Raw genomic sequence first — 21701 nt, 5'->3', positions numbered from 1 at the left:
GACTGTGCAGAAAGTCTTTGCACTTTGCTGACCTCTCTGTCAGTTTACCTGGCCTACCACCTGGTGGCTGAGTTGCTGTTGTTCCCAAACTCTTCATTTTTCTTATATAAAAAAAGTTGTCTTTGGAATATTTAAGGAGCGAGGAAATTTCACGGCTGGATTTGTTGCAAAGGTGGCATCCTATGACAGTTCCACGCTGGAAATCACTGAGAGCGGCCCATTCTTTCGCAAATGTTTGTAGAAACACTCTATATATATATATATATATATATATATATATATATATATATATATATATATATACACAAACATATATATATATATATATATATATATATATATATATATATATATATATATACACAAACCCCGTTTCCATATGAGTTGGGAAATTGTGTTAGATGTAAATATAAACAGAATACAATGTTTTGCAAATCCTTTTCAAGCCATATTCAGTTGAATATGCTACAAAGACAACATATTTGATGTTCAAACTCATGAACTTTTTTTTTTTTTTGCAAGTAATAATTAACTTAGAATTTCTTGGCTGCAACACATGTCAAAGTAGTTGGGAAAGGGCATGTTCACCACTGTGTTACATCACCTTTTCTTTTAACAACACTCAATAAACGTTTGGGAACTGAGGAAACTAATTGTTGAAGCTTTGAAAGTGGAATTCTTTCCCATTCTTGTTTTATGTAGAGCTTCAGTCCTTCAACAGTCCGGGGTCTCCGCTGTCCTATTTTACGCTTCATAATGCGCCACACATTTTCCATGGGAGACAGGTCTGGACTGCAGGCGGGCCAGGAAAGTACCTGCACTCTTTTTTTACGAAGCCACACTGTTGCAGCACTTGATTCATGATAACGTTGCTTGGATGGCAGCATATGTTGCTCCAAAAGCTGTATGTACCTTTCAGCATTAATGGTACCTTCACAGATGTGTAAGTTACCCATGCCTTGGGCACTAATGCACCCCCATACCATCACACATGCTGGCTTTTACACTTTGCACCTATAACAATCCGAATGGTTATTTTCCTCTTTGTTCTGGAGGACACCACGTCCTTTGTTTCCAAATATAATTTTAAAAGTGGACTCGTCAGACCACAGAACACCTTTCCATTTTGCATCAGTCCATCTTAGGTGAGCTTGGGCCCAGAGAAGCCGGCCGCGTTTCAGGATGTTGTTGATAAATGGGTTTTGCTTTGCATAGTAGAGTTTTAACTTGCACTTACAGATGTAGCGACCAACTGTAGTTACTGACAGTGGTTTTATGAAGTGTTCCTGAGCCCTTGTGGTGATATCCTCTACAAACTGATGTCGGTTTTTGATGCCGTACCGCCTGAGGGATCAAAAGTCCGTAATATCATCGCTTACGTGCAGTGATTTCTCCAGATTCTCTGAACTTTTTGATGATTTTACGGACCGTAGATGGTAAAATCCCTAAATTCCTTGCAATAGCTCGTTGAGAAATGTTGTTCTAAAACTGTTCGACAATTTGCTTACAAAGTGGTGACCCTCACCCCATCCTTGTTTGTGAATTACTTAGCATTTCATGGAAGCTGCTTTTATACCCAATCATGGCACTCACCTGTTCCCAATTAGCCTGCACACCTGTGGGATGTTCCAAATAAGTGTTTGATGAGCATTCCTCCACTTTATCAGTATTCATTGCCACCTTTCCCAACTTCTTTGTCAGGTGTTGCTGGCATCAAATTCTAAAGTTAATGATTATTTGCACAAAAAAAAATGTTTATCAGTTTGAACATCAAATATGTTGTCTTTGTAGCATATTCAACTGAATATGGGTTGAAAAGGATTTGCAAATCATTGTATTCTGTTTATATTTACATCTAACACAATTTCCCAACTCATATGGAAACTGGGTATGTATGTATATATATATATATATATATATATATATATATATATAGATATATATATATATAGTTATGTTACAACTAAAAGTTGTAAACTCTTGTTGTTGAAGTGTGTTGTGCTTATTGCTTGTCAATTTAATTTAACATTATTACATGTGTATTTGTCGCCATCTTGTGGTCAGGGCAGTTACTACATCATTGAGAAGAGTGTATTTTGAATCCAACTTTATTGACCGGAAGTTGCATAAAACAAGCAGAGAAATCTACGGCGCCAGCACCTACTTTATGCTGATTCTTTTTCCAAGAAAAAATGCATATATCTTTTGTTTAATGTTGCATCGCCGGTATGTATCATAAATTGAGCTTTGAAACTTGTTTTTTGTCTAAAATATTTGTAGCTAATGTTATGATTTGTGATCTTTGTCGTGCTCATTAGCAATAATTTGCGATGTCATCTAAAATGGCGCCGTCGTACAAATTGACCTTTGTTTACCTTCTCATGCCTTGTAAGGTAGCATTACAGCATATATATGAACACATTTGCATAATATACGTACATGTTGACTATATTGTTTGTCTTTTAGTTTTTTAGTGCTGACAACGCTCAGAGTAGTGGCATAAGAAAGGTGTTAAAGGCCTACTGAAATGAGATGTTCTTATTTAAACGGGGATAGCAGCTCCATTCTACGTGTCATACTTGATCATTTCACAGTATTGTCATATTTTTGCTGAAAGGATTTAGTAGAGAACATCCACGATAAAGTTTGCAACTTTTGGTCGCTGATAAAAAAAAGCCTTGCCTGTACCGGAAGTAGCAGACGATGTGCGCGTGACGTCACGGGTTGTGGAGCTCCTCACATATTCACGTTGTTTATAATCATGGCCACCAGCAGCTAGAGCGATTCGGATCGAGAAAGCGACAATTTTCCCATTAATTTGAGCGAGGATGAAAGATTGGTGGATGAGGATAGTGAGAGTGAAGGACTAGAAAGAAAGAAAAAAGGCAAGGGCAGTGGGAGCGATTCAGATGTTATTAGACACATTTACTAGGATAATTCTGGAAAATCCTTTATCTGCTTATTGTGTTACTAGTGTTTTAGTGAGATTATATGGTACCTGAAAGTCGAAGGAGCGTGGCCACGGGTGGAAGCCATGCAGCTGCAGGAGGACACAAGCTCCGCTCATGTCTACGGTAAGAGCCAACTTAATACCGCAATTTTCTCACCAAAACCTGCCGGTTGACATGTGGTCGGGAACCATGTTTGCTTGACCGCTCTGTTCCATAGTAAAGCTTCACCTTCGGGAAACACCGGCTGTGTTTGTGTTGCTAAAGGCAGCAGCAAAACACAGCTTCCCACCTACATCTTTCTTCTTTGACTTCTCCATTATTAATTTAACAAATCGCAAAAGATTCAGCAACACAGATGTCCAGAATACTGTGTAATTATGCGATTAAAGCAGACAACTTATAGCTTGGATCGGGCTGTGAAAAAAATGTCCGCTACAACCGGTGACGTCACACGCACACGTTATCATACCGCGACGTTTTCATCAGGATACTTCGCACGAAATTTACAATTGCAATTTAGTTAACTAAAGCGGCCGTATTGGGATGTGTTGCAATGTTAATATTTCATCATTGATATATAAACTATCAGACTGCGTGGTCGCTAGTAGTAGCTTTCAGTAGGCCTTTAAACAGCCCTTGCATCACACATGCACTCCTAGCAGCACACACATATATATATATATATACATTAGGGATCCACCGAATAATCGGTAACCGAATATATTCGGCCGAATATGGCAAAAAAAGCCACATTCGGCCTTCGGTGGAATGAGTTAAATGCAAGGCCGAATAGTGGCGTGTGACGCAATTTTTTGACGCGGTGACGCAATCAACCAACGTGCGGTGACGTTGTAACCCGGCACCTTCGGAAAAATGTCATCAGTGCGGAGATATTTTAAGGTGTCGGAAAGTGACAAAAGTATTGTAGTTTGCAACGAATGTTCAGCCAAACTGTCTCGAGGAGGTGCCTCGTGGGCGACGTCTTTCAGAGGGCGAAAAAGTTTGCGACTAACAGTGCCAAAGCAAACGGAATTACAAAGAAGGTAATGGAGTTTATGGCTTTGGATGAACAACCGTGTAGTGTTGTGGAGGACATTGGCTTTCGGAGACTCATGGAGCACATTGAGCCCCGTTACACGATACCGAGCAGATGGTATTTCTCTGATGTGTGTTCTTTACATTGTGTGTGTGCTGTTTACATTATTAGCCTGTTGTGTAGGCTACCTGTATAAGTGTATGAGGTTACAAGCACACACTTATTGAGATTTAGTGGGGCCTCTGTTTACATTATTAGCCTGTTGTGTAGGCTACCTGTATAAGTGTATGAGGTTATAAGCACACACTTATTGAGATTTAGTGGGGCCTCTGTTTACATTATTAGCCTGTTGTGTAAGCTACTTATATAAGTGTATGACGTTACAAGCACACACTTAATTGAGATTTACTTGAGCCTTCTGTTTACATTATTAGTTTATCTACTGTGGCTAAGCAGACTTTTGCCAAAAGGACAATAATTAATTTGTTGTGGGTTTATCCACTTTAATGCACTTTATTTTTTTTTGGAATGCATGTTTTGATTCAAGGCCTAATATAAATGAAAAACTTTGTGCTTTTTTTGAAAAGCAAAGGCAACTGGAATATTAAAAAAAATGTCAATATTCAATAAAAATTTACTTTATTTAAAAAACATGTCTAAAAATTTATTCTAGGCTATTTATGCAATATAAAAAAATTTGTGAAAAACTGCATTCATTATTCGGTATTCAGTATTCGGCCAAGCATTTAAGTTTTATTCGGCTTCGGCCACATTTTCATTTCGGTGCATCCCTGATATATATATATATATATGTATGTATGTATGTATGTATATATGTATGTATGTATGTATGTATATATATGTATGTATGTGTATATATGTATATATATGTATGTATGTATATATATGTATGTATGTATATATATGTATATATATGTATGTATGTATATATATGTATATACATGTATGTATGTATGGTACATTCATATATATATATACATACATACATACATACATACATACATACATATATATATATATATATATATATATATATATATATGTATATATATATATATATATATATATATACATGTATGTATGTATGGTACATTCATACATATATGAGGCAGCACGGTGGAAAAGGGGTTAGTGCGTGTACCTCACAATACGAAGGTCCCGGGTTGGATCCTGCATATATGATACATACATTTGTCTTGCTTGCCGGCAGGAGACCAACGAGCTGGTGGCCATCAAGAAGTTCAAAGACAGCGAAGGTGAGCGGCAAGTCCTCAGCAGAAGAAGAAGTGTGTCTTGATGTTGACATGTGGACTTGATGTGTGGAATGGTCCTGACAGAGAACGAGGAGGTGAAGGAGACCACCCTGCGGGAGCTGAAGATGCTGCGTACACTGAAGCAGGACAACATCGTGGAGCTGAAGGAAGCATTCCGTCGCCGAGGAAAACTCTACCTGGTCTTTGAGTACGTGGAGCGGGTGAGAAACTTTCTTCTTCTTCTTCCTCACAACTTCTGAGGAGGGAATATTCTCACCCTCGGTGTTCAGACTGTTGCCATGGCAACTTATGAACTTTTGAATAATGGTATTCCCACTGTGAGCTGCTTTTTTTAAGACCACTTCCATCTTTTCATGTTCACCTCCTTTTTCACAACACACTCAAAATGTAGGACGTCAACTGTTTCACCACCTCGGGCACCTCATGCATTATTTACACACAAGTCTTTATTGGTGCCAACCTTCTGGTGCAGCCATAGTTGGACTGTGACAACAAGTCCTTTGTCAAGGTCACTGAGCCTTTATGTTGGATTGTGACAACAAGTCCATTGTCAAGGTCACTGTGCCTCTATGTTGGACTGCGACAACAAGTCCATTGTCAAGGTCACTGAGCCTCCATGTTGGACTGCGACAACAAGTCCATTGTCAAGGTCGCTGTCACGGCGCGGGCTCGAACGCGCCTTTCATTGGCAACAAGTTCTGCCAGGTCTTCAGTCGGCAACACCCCAGGACACAGCAAGGTTTTCAGCTAAGAACGCGCCCAGTCCCTGCCCCCTCACAGACCGTATGACTGCGCTATCGAGCTGCCCCCTGACACCAACCTGCCTTCCAATATGTCACTTCCCGAGAAGGAAGCCATGAGGAACTACATAACGGAGTCATTGGCTTCTGGAATAATCAGCCCGTAGAGATCTCCTGGGGCGGCTGGATAATTTTTTCTGGCCAAGAAAGATGGATCGTTGGGGCCTTGTATCGACGATCTTCATCTCATAACATTACGGTCAAGAACAAATACCCTCTGCCTCAGTTCAACGCCTCTTTCGAGCCTCTCGCCCCCGCCACCATATTCACCAAGTTGGATCTCCGTAACGCTTACAACCTTGTCCGGATCAAGAGGGGCGATGAACGGTAAGACGGCGTTCAACACTCATCTAGGATAATATGAGTGTAGGGTCATGCCATTTGGCCCTACCAACGCTACTGCCGTTTTCCAAACGCTTGAGAAGGACATCCTCCATGACATGCTGGACCAGTTGGTCGTTGTCTATTTGGACGACATCCTGATCTTTTCACGGAACCCATAGGAGCACCAGCAGCACGTCCGTCTCGTCCTCCAATGGCTTCTGGAAAATCGTCTCTTCGTCAAAGCAGAGATGTGTTCCTTTAACGCCTCCTCAATGGAGTTTTTGGGATTCATCGTCGAGAGGGGTCATGTCAGGGAAGATCAAAGCCATGTTGGAATGGCCTCAACCATCAACCAGGACGGCACTAAGGAGGTTCCTGGGATTCGCCGGCTTCTACCGTCGCTTTATCCGCGACTTCAGCCGGATTGCTGCAACACTCAGCGCCCTTACGTCTACCAATACGCCGTTCCTTTGTACTCCGGAGGCCAGCAGAACATTCAAGGGACTCAAGGAAAGTTTCATCTCTGCTCCAGTCCTTGTCCACCCCGACTGGGACTGCCCCTTCTTTGTGAAGGTGGAAGCATCTGATTCAGGGATAGGAGCCATCCTCTCACAACGCTCAAAGATTGACGGTCCAATTCACTCGTGTGCCTTTTTCTCCAGGCATATCTCTCCGGCTGAGCAGAACTACGGTGTTGGGAACAGAGAGCTGTTGGCAGTTCACGAGGCACTTGCATAATGGAGGCATTGGTTAGAGGGAGCTAGACACCAGTTCCAGATCCAGACGGACCACAGCAACCTTCTCGCCATCCGCTCAGCCCGGAAATTAAACAACCGCCAGGCAAGATGTGTGCAGTTTTTTTCGCGCTTCGACTATATACTGTCTTACAGACCAGGGTTGAGGAACCTGAAGGCGGATGCTCTTTGCAGAGTGTACATGGAGGAGACCACCAACCAGTCTGTGCCTGAACCCACCCTTCCTCTTGCTTGGATTATCGGGATGGTATCATGGAAAGTGGAGGACCTGGTCAGGAACGTCCTTTGCTCCAATCCAGGTCCTGAGGGTGGACCTCCTGGCAAGCTGTTTGTCCACCACAAACTTCGGTCCAGGGTCCTGGATTGGGCGGACTCCAGTGTGTTCTCCTGCCACCCGGGATTTCAATGAACCCTGTCCTTTATTCGAAGACGCTTTTGGTGGCCATCAATGGCTCTGGACACACATGAGTTCATTGCCGCCTGTACCACTTGTGTCCGCAGCAAACCCTCACACTGACCTCCTGGTGGTCTCCTACACCCTCTGCCGATTCCTGTTCGCCTTGGTCTCACATTGCTTTGGACTTTGTTACGGGATTCCCAGTATCCCGAGGTAACATTACCGTACTAACCATCATTGATCGCTTTTCCAAGGCAGCTCAATTCATTACACTTCGCCAACTGCCTTCCTCCTCTGAGACGGCTGACCTCCTCACTCTGCATGTCGTCAAGCAGCATGGGATCCCGATAGACATCGTTTTGGACTGGGGCCCTCAGTTTACCTCCAAGATATGGAGAGCGTTCTGCAAGGGGGTCGGGGCCTCGGTCAGCCTCACTTCCGGATACCACCGCAGAGCAACGGGCAGGCCGAACAGGCCCACCAGAGTTTGGAGACCATGTGGCACACCTCCAACCCACATCCTGGAGCAAGTTTATTCCTTGGGTGGAGTACTCTTACAATGACATGAAGAGCACCACCACTGGTATGTCCCCATTTGAGTGTTCTTTGGGATATCAACCCCCTATGTTTACGCAGCAGGAACAGGAGATCACGGTCCTCTCGACGAGGGCCCACATTAAGAGGTGTCAGAGGATGTGGTGAGCTGCCCGGGCGGCATTGGAAAAAGCATCGGAGAGGATATGCCACAACACCAACAGACGCTGTATCCCGGCTCTTTCGTATCAGCCGTGACAACTGCTGATGTTGCTCGCCAAGGACCTCAGCCTTCAGGTATTGTCCAAGAAGTTAGCCCCATGTTTTGTTGGTCCCTATCTCATTGTCCACCTGGCGTTTGTGATATTGGCTCTCCCACCCTCGGTCAAGCGACACTAAGTTGTTCATGTATCCCAAATAAAGCCGGTGGCGGAGGGCGCTCTGTCTCCCTCTACCCCTGCCTTTCCCCCTTCCTAGGTTCTTGGAAGATGGTGACCCGGTGTGGATGGTCCAGGACATCCTTAGGGTTCGTCGACAAGGTAGGGAGCTCATATACTTGGTCGACTGGGAGGGATATGGACCAGAGGACAGGTCTTGGGCGCCAGCCTCCTACCTTGCCAATCCCTCTCTTCTCGAAGATTTCTACCGCGCCCTGGCGCTCGTCGATGTGCCTCGCCTAAGGAGGAGGGTACTGTCACGGCGCAGGCTCGAACCCGCCCTTCATCGGCAGTTTGCAGCACCACAGGACACACCCCTGCTCGCTCTGGGCGCTTCACGTCCACGCAACGGCAAAGCTGCAGGCAATCATCAATCAGCGCACTAGATTATTATCACGACAAGCAGCATAAAGACCAGCGGACCCGTGGAGTCTACATTGGAACGTAGTTAACTCTTTGCAGTAAGCATCCCGTCTCTGGCTTCCCTCCCGCGTACTTGCTCTCTTCTTGTCTTCCTTGTTTCCCGCATCTCATGTCCTTTTTGCTTCCCGCAGTGTCCTTCCTTTTCCCTGTGATCGAGTTGTGTATCTCAACTTCCCTCTGGATTTTAGATTGCCTCTCTCGATCCTAGACCCCTGCTTGGACACGGACCTCGTTGCCTCTCTCCAGCCCATGACCACTTGCCTGCCCACTCTTTGCCTCCCCCCTCTGGACTGACCAAGAATTCATCCAACCCACACTTACAACAAACCCCGGTAACATTTACATGATGAATTCCACACATCGTCTTGCACCAAACACTAAGAGTAGCATACACCTACCACACGCTCATCAAAGGTTTCAATAAAGCTGGGAACCTGATCCTACTCATGGTGTCGTCTCCTTCCCCCGCTGTACGTAACGGTCGCTGTGCATCCCAAAGAAGGCAATGTCTAATATGTTTATGAAAGATACTTGCTGAAAAGTTCCAATGTGTAGAACTCTGACACTCACATCAAGTGTTTTAGTAAGAAACATAAATTTTTTTTAGGGCTGTAAAAAAATAACACCTTAACTCGTAATTCACCACCAAAAATAATTGCATGAATCAATATTGCAGGAAGATTAATTATTAACAAGTTATTTGGACTCCACATTTTCTTTTTTCAGTGTAGAAATACAAATTAAAGAAAGATACATGAACGCATGAATAAGAATAAAACAATAAATCATATACAGTGGGGCAAAAAAGTATTTAGTCAGCCAGCGATTGTTCAAGTTCTCCCACTTAAAATGATGACAGAGGTCTGTAATTTTCATCATAGGTACACTTCAACTGTGAGAGAGTGAATGTGGAAAAAAAATCCAGGAATTCACATTGTAGGAATTTTAAAGAATTTATTTGTAAATTATGGTGGAAAATAAGTATTTGGTCAACCATTCAAAGCTCTCACTGATGGAAGGAGGTTTTGGCTCAAAATCTCACGATACATGGCCCCATTCATTCTTTCCTTAACACGGATCAATCGTCCTGTCCCCTTAGCAGAAAAACAGCCCCAAAGCATGATGTTTCCACCCCCATGCTTCACAGTAGGTGTGGTGTTCTTGGGATGCAATTCAGTATTCTATTGTGGGGCGGTATAGCTCAGTTGGTAGAGTGGCCGTGCCAGCAACTTGAGGGTTGCAGGTTCAATCCCCGCTTCCACCATCCTAGTCAATGCCGTTGTGTCCTTGAGCAAGACACTTTACCCACCTGCTCCCAGTGCCTCCCACACTGGTTTAAATGTAACTTAGACATTGGGTTTCACTATGTAAAGTGCTTTGAGTCACTTGAGGAAAAAGCGCTACATAAATATAATTTCACTTCACTTCACTTCTTCTTCCTCCAAACACAACGAGTTGAGTTCATACCAAAAAGTTCTATTTTGGTTTCATCTGACCACATGACATTCTCCCAATCCTCTGCTGTATCATCCATGTGCTCTCTGGCAAAATTCAGACGGGCCTGGACATGCACTGGCTTAAGCAGGGGGACACGTCTGGCACTTCAGGATTCGAGTCCCTGTCGGCGAAGTGTGTTACTGATGGTAACCTTTGTTACTTTGGTCCCAGCTCAATGCAGGTCAATCACCAGGTCCCCCCGTGTGGTTCTGGGATTTTTGCTCATCGTTCTCATGATAATTTTGACCACACGGGATGAGATCTTGGGTGGAGCCCCAGATCGAGGGAGATTATCAGTGGCCTTGTATGTCTTCCATTTTCTGATAATTGCTCCCACAGTTGATTTTTTCACACCAAGCTGCTTGCCTATTGTAGATTCACTCTTCCCAGTCTGGTGCAGGTCTACCATTATTTTCTTGTTGTCCTTCAACAGCTCTTTGGTCTTGGCCATAGTGGAGTTTGGAGTCTGACTGTTTGAGACTGTGGACAGGTGTCTTTTATTCAGATAACGAGTTCAAACAGGTTCCATTAATACAGGTAACGAGTGGAGGACAGAAGAGCTTCTTAAAGAAGAAGTTACAGGTCTGTGAGAGCCAGAGATCTTCCTTGTTTGAAGTCACCAAATACTTATTTTCCACCATCATTTACAAATAAATGTTTTAAAATTCCTACAATGTGAATTCCTGGATTTTTTTTCCCCACATTCTGTCTCTCACAGTTGAAGTGTACCTATGATGAAAATGACAGACCTCTGTCATCATTTTAAGTGGGAGAACTTGCACAATCGCTGGCTGACTAAATATTTTTTTGCCCCACTGTATATAAATCATGTATGTAAACCATCTACATAAATCATGTGTATAAATCATGCGTATAAATAAATTACATAATCATGTATATAAATCATGTATACAATCGTGTATAAATCATTTATATAATAATCTGTATAATCATGTATATAAATCATGTATATAATCATGTGTATAAATCATGTATTAAATCATCTGTATAAATTATGTATATAATCATGCATATAAATCCTGTGTATGGTCAGTGTTGAGGTCAATATAGAAATGCAAATGAAATAAAAATACATGAACGAATGAATAAAAATAAGATATAATAGTTTGTTGTACAAGTATAGAAAGTTTGATGTACAAGTATACAACAATGTTGGTACATGTCACTCCACTGACTGAACTTGAAATCACATTTTGAAACAAATTCAATTAAAACATTTAAAAATATCATATTTCTGTACAACATCATGACAATACAACTACTTGTGTCCGAATACTGGGGTCTTTTTTAAGTTTTCATTCATGCATTCATGGCTTAATTCATTCATTCATGCATGCATGCATACCATGAATTGATGAAGGTGGACCCTGACTTAAACAAGTTGAAAAACTTTTTGGGGTGTTACCATTTAGTGGTCAATTGTAGGGAATATGTACTGTACTGTGCAATCTACTAATACAAGTTTTAATCAATCAATCAATGCATTCATTCATTCACACAGTATCATGTGACTTCCTGTGTTGCAGAACATGTTGGAGTTGCTGGAAGAACTTCCCAACGGTGCTGCAGGAGACAAAGTCAGAAGTTACATCTACCAGCTCATCAAGGCCATCAACTGGTGTCACAGGAACGACATCGTGCACAGAGGTTTGTTTGTTAGTTTGTTTACTTTGTTCTTTTATCATCAACTGGTGCCACAGGAACGACATCGTGCATAGAGGTTTGTTTACTTTGTCTGTTTGTTGTTCTTTTATCATCAACTGGTGTCACAGGAACGACATCGTGCATAGAGGTTTGTTTACTTTCTTTGTTTGTTGTTCTTTTATCATCAACTGGTGCCACAGGAACGACATCTTGCATAGAGGTTTGTTTACTTTGTTTGTTGTTCTTTTATCATCAACTGGTGTCACAGAAACGACATCGTGCACAGAGGTTTGTTTACTTTGTTTATTTACTCCGTTGTTCTTATATCATCAACTGGTGTCACAGGAACGACATCGTGCACAGAGGTTTGTTTACTTTGTTTATTCTGTTGTTCTTTTATCATCAACTGGTGTCACAGGAACGACATCGTGCACAGAGGTTTGTTTACTTTGTTTGTTGTTCTTTTGTCATCAACTGGTGTCACAAGAACGACATCGTGCACAGAGGTTTGTTTGTTAGTTTCTTTTACTTTGTTGTTCTTTTATCATCAACTGGTGTCACAGGAACAACATTGTGCACGGAGGTTTGTTTACTTTGTCTGTTTGTTGTTCTTTTATCATCAACTGGTGTCACAGGAACGACATCGTGACTATAAACATCCTTTTGTTTATAGTCATATCAAATATCCATCCATCTTCTTCCGCTTATCCGAGGTCGGGTCGCAAGGGCAACAGCCTAAGCAGGGAGAACCAGACTTCCCTCTCCCCAGCCACCTCGTCTAGCTCTTCCCGAGGGATCCCGAGGTGTTCCCAGGCCAGCCGGGAGACATAGTCTTCCCAACGTGTCCTGGGTCTTCCCTGTGGCCTCCTACCGGTCGGACGTGCCCTAAACACCTCCCTAGGGAGGCGTTTGGGTGGCATCCTGACCAGATGCCCGAAACACCTCATCTGGCTCCTCTCAATGTGAAGGAGCAGCGGCTTTACTTTGAGTTCCTCTCGGATGGCAGAGCTTCTCACCCTATCTCTAAGGGAGAGACCCGCCACACGGCGGAGGAAACTCATTTCGGCCGCTTGTATCCGTGATCTTATCCTTTCGGTCATGACCCAAAGCTCATGACCATAGGTGAGGATGGGAACGTAGATCGACCGGTAAATTGAGAGCTTTGCCTTCCGGCTCAGCTCCTTCTTCACCACAACGGATCGGTACAACATCCGCATTACTGAAGACGCCGCACCGATCCGCCTGTCGATCTCACGATCCACTCTTCCCCTACTCGTGAACAAGACTCCTAGGTACTTGAACTCCTCCACTTGGGGCAGGGTCTCCTCCCCAACCCGGAGATGGCATTCCACCCTTTTCCGGGCGAGAAACATGGACTCGGACTTGGAGGTGCTGATTCTCATTCCGGTCGCTTCACACTCGGCTGCAAACCGATCCAGTGAGAGCTGAAGATCCCGGCCAGATGAAGCCATCAGGACCACATCATCTGCAAAAAGCAGAGACCTAATCCTGTGGTCACCAAACCGGAACCCCTCAACGCCTTGACTGCGCCTAGAAATTCTGTCCATAAAAGTTATGAACATATCAAATAAAGATGCATTAAATAGACAGATGCAACTTGAATTACATTATATTTTGTAACATACCAAACAGTGTCCTTTCTCTTAATATCTCATTGACAAAATTATTCAACCCCTTGAAGATCATAACTCTTAAGAACAGAATTTGAATAAGGTCTTTTACATCAGGTGTTGAAAACACCTGTAGATGTGATTCGAACCATAACGAGCAACAATTAAACTGATTGAAAAAGACTGTGACGCTCAGCTTCTTGTAGATGGTCAATGGTGTATTTGCAACATGGTGAAGTCCAGGGAGTGGTCAAAGAAGTCAAGAGAGGAGGTAATTTCTCTTCATAAGAAAGGATATGGATATAAGAAAATAGCAAAGACATTACACATTCCTAGAGACACAGTTGGGAGCATATTTCGCAAGTTTAAAGCTAAAGGAACAGTGGAAACACTACCTGGGCGTGGTAGTAAGAGGATGCTGTCCGGTATTTGAAGCATACAGTGGTGAAAACCCCCGGGTAACAGCTGAGGAACTACAACAGGACATTGCAGAGGGGGGAACGCAGGTTTCGTCCCAGACAATAAGGCGTGCACTACGAGATGAAGGCCTCCATGCCAGAACTCCCAGGCGCACCCCACTTCTGACTACCAGGCACAAGTAAAATAGATTCCAGTATGCCAAAAATAATCTGGACAAACCCCAAGGTTTTGGGAAACTGTTCTATGGAGTGATGAGACAAAAGTGGAACTCTTTGGGCCTATGAATCAACGTTATGTCTGGAGGAGAAAAAATGAAGCTTACAAAGAGAAGAACACCTTGCCTACTGTTAAGCATGGTGCCCGGGGGTCAATCATGCTCTGGGGCTGTTTCTCTGCCTCAGGTACCGGGAATCTCCAGCGCGTTCAAGGCATTATGAATTCTATTTCCTAGCAGGATATATTAGCTGCAAATGTCATGAAGTCAGTGAGGAAGCTGAGGCTTGGGAGACGTTGGACCTTCCAACAGGACAAGGATCCCAAGCATACCTCCAAATCAACATCAGAGTGGTTGCAGAAGAAGGGCTGGAAGACTCTGGAGTGGCCTTCACAGTGGCCAGACCTAAATCCTCTAGTGGGACTTGAAGAAGGCAGTTGCAGCACACAAGCCCAAGAATATGAATGAACTGGAGGCCTTTGCCCAAGAGGAATGGGCTAAAATACTGTAGATGCTTGCAAGAAGCTTGTGTATCACCTTTGAAGGATGTCATTACTGTTCTACTAAGTACTAAAGATGCATGGAACTAGGGGCTTGAATCATTTTGGCAATGACATATTAAGAAAAATGTCCTTTTTTGCTCTTTTGTAAAATACAGTGTTACAATTTAAGTTGCATTAGTCTATTTGACACATCTTTATTTGATATGACTACAAACAAAATACAGAATAAATGTCCAACTTGCTAAAACACCAAAATTGTGTGGGGGTTGAAGAATGTTGATCACAACTGTATATATATATATATATACATATATATGTGTGTGTGTGTGTGTGTGTGTGTGTGTGTGTGTGTGTGTGTGGTATTCTCTCCTTGAGCTTCAAGAGGTAGTCATCTCAAATGGTTTTCACCTCACAGGTGTGCTTGAAGCTCATGGAGAGAATGCCAAGAGTGTGCAAAACGGTAATCGGAGCAAAGGGTGGCTATATTTAAGAAAGTAGAGTATAAAACATGTTTTGTTGCGTACATAACTCCTCATGTGTTCATTGATAGTTGTGATGTGATGTTTGTGTTGCAGATATCAAACCAGAGAATCTGCTCATCAGTTCTGATGATGTTCTCAAGCTTTGTGACTTCGGTAAGTCTTTTCTCTTCAACTTTGTTTTACAAACAATAAAAAGTACCGTACGTTAAAAAAAACTCTTCTTTTTTGGTAACACAGTAAACATTCAAAACTGTTTTCTGTGTCTTTATACTTTTGCCACATGATAGTAAGTAGTGTACATTAAAAGTATTCTTTGTTGGTCACATAGTCGTACAGTACACTAATATTCATGAGTATATATATATATATATATATATATACACACACACACACACAGTGGGGCAAACAAAGTATTTAGTCAGCCAGCGATTGTGCAAGTTCTCCCACTTAAAATGATGACAGAGGTCTGTAATTTTCATCATAGGTACACTTCAACTGTGAGAGACAGAATGTGAAAAAAAATCCAGGAATTCACATTGTAGGAATTTTTAAGAATTTATTCGTAAATTATTGTGGAAAATAAGTATTTGGTCAACCATTCAAAGCTCTCACTGATGGAAGGAGGTTTTGGCTCCAAATCTCACGATACATGGCCCCATTCATTCTTTCCTTAACACGGATCAATCGTCCTGTCCCCTTAGCAGAAAAACTGCCCCAAAGCATGATGTTTCCACCCCCATGCTTCACAGTAGGTGTGGTGTTCTTGGGATGCAACTCAGTATTCTTCTTCCTCCAAACACGACGAGTTGAGTTTATACCAAAATGGATACATGGTCAGATGAAACCGAAATATAACTTTTTGGTATAAACTCAACTGGTCGTGTTTGGAGGAAGAAGAATACTGAGTTGCATCCCAAGAACACCACACCTACTGTGAAGCATGGGGGTGGAAACATCATGCTTTGGGGCTGTTTTTCTGCTAAGGGGACAGGATGATTGATCCGTGTTAAGGAAAGAATGAATGGGGCTATGTATCGTGAGATTTTGAGCCAAAACCTCCTTCCATCAGTGAGAGCTTTGAATGGTTGACCAAATACTTATTTTCCACCATCATTTACAAATAAATTCTTTAAAATTCCTACAATGTGAATTCCTGGATTTTTTTCTTTCTATTCCATCTCTCACAGTTGAAGTGTACCTATGATGAAAATTACAGACCTCTGTCATCATTTTAAGTGGGAGAACTTGCACAATCGCTGGCTGACTAAATACTTTTTTGCCCCACTATATATATATATATATATATATATATATATATATATATATATACATAAAACAATACACAATACTAAATATATATAAATAGGATAGAGAATGGAGCTTGACCAAAATCCAAAAGTGTGTGGTGGTAGACTAGGTGTGGGTAATTACTTCAGTGTTGACTCAAGAGGAGGAGCAAGGCATGAAAGCAGTCGTGGGGCAGGCAGATGGTCAGGGCGAATGGCGAGGCTTAGGAGGTCCGTGTCCAAGCGGGAGTCGAGGATTGATGCGGCAGTACGGTAAGCAGAGAAAACTATGGCTGACGAGACGCACAGCTCGTCGAAGTGGTGACGAAGGCAGACTGCTGGGTAGTCGGCTCACTGTACATGACAGAAGGTTAAGTTCAGGCCAGGATCCTTGGGTCCACTGGTCTTTTTTCAGCTTGCCCTCATCAGTCCCAGGTGTACTGATTGCTGATCACCCACAATCTTGCCGTCATGTGGGCGTTGATGCGGGGCGTGTCTCGGCGCGCTGCCAACAGAGATGCCGGAGAAAAGCGGGTTCAATCCAGCGCCATGACATTTGTTGTTGGTCTGCAACAATGTCCGCTGCTTAAACTTTTCAAAACAAAGAACATTGACTCCAACAGTGAATCAGGGCTGAAAGTTCATGTTATGTTGCCCAGTCTGTGTTAAAAGTCCCATTTTCGCAACTTGTTTCGATCATTTGACCCTGCCCTGACTGGGGCTGCACTTCCGATACCAAACCGATACGGCAGCCTATATCGATTCGATACAGCATCAGCACACATAATACACACTTTTCCTTATCTAGTGGTGTGGAATGTTGTGGAAGTATTGGAGTGATATCTTTTGTGTTGTTGGGGCTCTTCATCCTGCGTACCATTTTGCAAGTTAGCATCCATTCAGGTGTGTGGTTGTAGTCGGGAAGTAGTCTTTGTCGTTGACTTGAATGTTTCGTCGAGTCCTACAAAGAGCTGTACTTATCACACACCAGCTCTTTTATTGTAACACGCAAATTAGGAGGTGCTGAAATGGCCATGTAAAATCGCTAATGCTAACCAGTAGCTAATCATATCCATTGTAAATTAGCTTTGAGCTAGTGCATTTATTTCTAAGGCATTTCTTTGATGTTGGAATGTGACAAAGAAGTAGTCAAGTATTTAGATAGATAGATAGTACTTTATTTATTCCGTCAGGAGAGTTCCTTCAGGAAGAAGGACATACTTTATTTCCTTGTTTACTTTTACAGAGTTTGAAGTAAAAACTCTTAACTGTTATCTGCCTGCTTAGCTAGCGAGAGAACAGACTTGTATCAAAGTTCTTATATGGGACGTTTTGGAAGCAGGCAGATATGAACTTGATGAGCTGTGATGGATTTTTGATGTTCATATCAGATTTGTAACTTCTTTTTCGCCTTTTTTTAGGTTTTGCGCGGAACTTGTCGGAAGGAACAGATGCCAACTACACGGAGTACGTGGCCACCAGGTGGTACCGCTCACCTGAGCTGCTCCTGGGGTCAGTAAGGAGTATTACTTCATCCTAGTTACTGTGTGGGCTTCAAGTACACACTCTTGTGTTTTGTTTTTTTTACCTATTTTCTTTAAAAACATGAGGGGGGACATGTTTAGCTATGATGTTGTAAATATACACGCTCAATAATCTACTTGCATCCCAAGTTACTGGGATACTGAGTACTAACTAGGGTGGTCCCCGTACCAATATTTTGGTACCGGTACAAAAATGTATTTCCATACTTTTCTAAATAAAGGGGACCACAAAACATGTCATTATTGTCTTTATTTTACAAAAATGTTAGTGTAGATGAAACATATGATTATTATTCTTATTTAGACATTAAATAAAATGTTGAACATACAAGAAAACTTGTCTTTTAGTAATAAGTAAACAAACAAATATTCCTAATTAGTCTGCAGTAACATATTGTGTCATTTATACACCTATTATTTTCTACATATTATGAGGGACAAACTGTAAAAATGGCTTATTAATAATCCACTTGTTCATTTACTGTTAATATCTGCTTATTTTCTGTTTGAACATGTTCTATCTACACTTCTGTTCAAATGTAATAATCACTTATTCTTCTCTTCTTTGATACTTGACATTAGTTTTGGATGATACCACACATTAAGGTATCGATCTGATACCAAATAGTTACAGGATCGTACAAAAAAATATAATACCTAACAAACCAATAATAATATGGTTAAGAAATACCGATGTAAAGGGTAGGTGTCGCACTGTTTTCTGTTTTAACATGTTCTAACAACACTTCTGTTCAAATGTAATAATCATTTTTTCTTCTCTTCTTTGATACTTGACATTAGTTTTGGATGATACCACATATTTAGGTATGGATCCGATACCAAGTAGTGACAGGATCATGCATTGGTCCTATTATAAGTCCTCATGTGTCCAGCGACATATTTACTGACTTTATAAACATAATATACATTTTTTTAAAAATGAAAAAATATTGATGTATTCATAGTAGTATGGACTAGATATGCTCTTGTGCTTGGTATCATTACAGTGGATGTCGGGTGTCAATCCACGCATGGCATTTGTTTACAATCAGGGGTGCAAGTGTTTGTTAGCGGTGAGCTATTGTATCCTCCTACGGTGTGTAGTGAAGCATGTTTAGCTATTCCTCGTCCTCCAGTGATAATGTTACATGTAAGAAACATACTTTATTTGTCGCTATGGAGGCCAGGATTAGTGATTTAGGGTCTTTCAGTGTTATAACTTCACCTTTATCTTGACTTTTTACACCAACATGCCTCCATTCTCCCTTTTCTGTCTACACACTGTGTCTGCTTGTATGTACTCTGTGTGTGTGCGCTGCCCAACATGCTCCTCTGCTCCTAAAACCAGCAATGTCACCACGTGACGACGTCATGCCCGTTAAAAAAATTTGTAAAAATAAATATTGGGGAAGCGGTACTTTTCAGACAGAGTATGGTACCCATTTTGATTCATTAGTACCGCCATACCATAGTGGTACAGGTGTACCGTACAACCCTGGTCCAAAGTATAATATTGATTGGTGGGTGATCTACTAAGACGGGGGTCGGCAACCCGCGGCGCTACAGCGCATGCTGATCTTTAGCGCCTTTTAGTGGCTCTCTGGCGCTTTTTCAAAAACGTATGAAAAATGGAAAAAGATGAAGGGAAAAAAATCTATTTTTTGGTTTAATATGGTTTCTGTAGGAGGACAAACATGACACAAACCTCCTTAATTCTTATAAAGCACACTGTTTATATTAAGATTCACTTCCAACAGGGTTACAGAGAAGATTTTTACAGAGAGAAGGGAATTATAATTTAAGAGGAGAACTACTTTTTAAGATCCAATATTGTAGAACAACGCAGAAACGAATGAGTATAACAATAGCAGGGGTTAAAATATGGAACTGTTTAAAGGATGAAATAAAACACAGCACCAACATAAACCAGTTTAAAAAGCTTTTTAAATCATTTATCATTAGTAAATATAAGAAAGAAGAGCAAACATTGTTTTAGAAAGACAATAATATATAATATGTATATAAATACAATTTATGATTTCATAATTATACATATAGGTTATATTAAAATGTATATATTACCACTTTATATGGAATTTAAATGAATTGTGTATATATATATATATATATATATATATATACACAATTCATTTAAATATATATATATATATATATATATATATGTACAAATGTATATGTTTGATTTAAATGTTAAACTGTGTATATGAGACGTGTGCTACATATATGTTGCTTATATATTGTTTAAAAAAAAAGTAATATAAGTGAAGCATGTTTTAGATTTTATATATTTTGAACCTTGTTTTTGTTGTGATGGGGTAGGTTTATATAAGCGTTGCTTCAACCTACACCCTTTCGGCTCAATCATTGCTCACATGAGTGTTTTTTTTTTTGTTTTTGTTTTTTGTTCTTTGTTTTATGTGAAGATTGCCAAAATAAATAAATAAATAAATAAAACATGCTTCACCGATTCAAGTATTTGGTGAGCGCCGTTTTGTCCTACTAATTTTGGCGGTCTTTGAACTCACCGTGGTTTGTTTACATGTAAAACTTTCTCCGACTTTCCGTCTCATTTTGTCTACCAGACTTTTAATTTTGTGCGTGAATATACAAAGGTGAGTTTTGTTGATGTTATTGACTTGTGTGGAGTGCTAATCAGACATATTTGGTCACTGCATGACTGCAAGCTAATTGATGCTAACATGCTATTTGGGCTAGCTATATGTACATATTGCATCAGCATGCCTCATTTGTAGCTATATTTGAGCTCATTTAGTTTCCTTAAAGTCCTCTTAATTCAATTTATATCTCATGACACACTATCTGTATGTAATATGGCTTTTAAATTAGTTTTGCGGCTCCAAACAGATTTGTTTTTGTATTTTTGGTCCAATATGGCTCTTTCAACATTTTGGGTTGCCGACCCCTGTACTAAGACATGTTTCAATTGAAGTGAGTGTGTGTATGTGTGCTAATGTTAGCTTACGCTAGCTAAAAGATAGCAAGAAGTTAACACCAAGGTGACCTTCTCTCCTCATGCCAGAGCGCCCTACGGCAAGGCGGTGGACATGTGGTCAGTGGGGTGCATTCTGGGAGAGCTGAGTGACGGACAGCCTTTGTTTCCCGGGGAGAGTGAGATTGACCAGGTGGGCGTCGCCCTCAGCTCCTTGGCTGACCTTCTCACACACACGCAACATCTTGGTCATCATCAGGGCGTTGTTACCATGATTCTATTTCCTGTGGTGTGCAGCTGTTCACCATCCAGAAGGTTCTAGGAGCACTTCCTGCTGAGCAGATGAAACTTTTCTACAACAATCCTCGCTTTCATGGAATCAGGGTAGAAAACGTTCCTTCTTGACCTTTTGTCTTCTCCATCACCACCACGTCCTGTTTGCTCGCCCTCTCTCGCCCGACATTGCAGTAATTGATTGATTGATTGATTGAAACTATTATCAGTAGATTGCACAGTACAGTACATATTCCGTACAA

At 41.5% G+C, this 21701-nt stretch overlaps 1 protein-coding gene across 7 annotated transcripts in view; it reads left to right on the top strand.

Moving 5' to 3' along the window:
• Positions 1–21701, top strand: part of cdkl5 (cyclin dependent kinase like 5) — a 71858-nt gene that overhangs the window by 21654 nt on the left and 28503 nt on the right. For 5 of the 7 annotated variants that reach the window (XM_061887124.1, XM_061887126.1, XM_061887123.1 and 2 more), the window contains 7 exons: positions 5219–5264; positions 5346–5482; positions 11997–12117; positions 15458–15517; positions 18072–18162; positions 21256–21358; positions 21463–21549. In XM_061887124.1, the coding sequence (XP_061743108.1) occupies positions 5219–5264; positions 5346–5482; positions 11997–12117; positions 15458–15517; positions 18072–18162; positions 21256–21358; positions 21463–21549 (645 nt within the window). Of the gene's footprint in view, positions 1–2119; positions 2227–5218; positions 5265–5345; positions 5483–11996; positions 12118–12188; positions 12553–15457; positions 15518–18071; positions 18163–21255; positions 21359–21462; positions 21550–21701 lie in introns of those variants that run through there. The other 2 variants (XM_061887127.1, XM_061887129.1) reach the window with 2 other exon arrangements.

This window comes from Nerophis ophidion, linkage group LG25 (genome assembly GCF_033978795.1).
Source record: "Nerophis ophidion isolate RoL-2023_Sa linkage group LG25, RoL_Noph_v1.0, whole genome shotgun sequence".
NCBI lineage: Eukaryota > Metazoa > Chordata > Actinopteri > Syngnathiformes > Syngnathidae > Nerophis > Nerophis ophidion.
The sequence above is the reverse complement of the archived record's forward strand: the minus strand, read 5'-3'. Positions and strand labels throughout refer to the sequence as shown.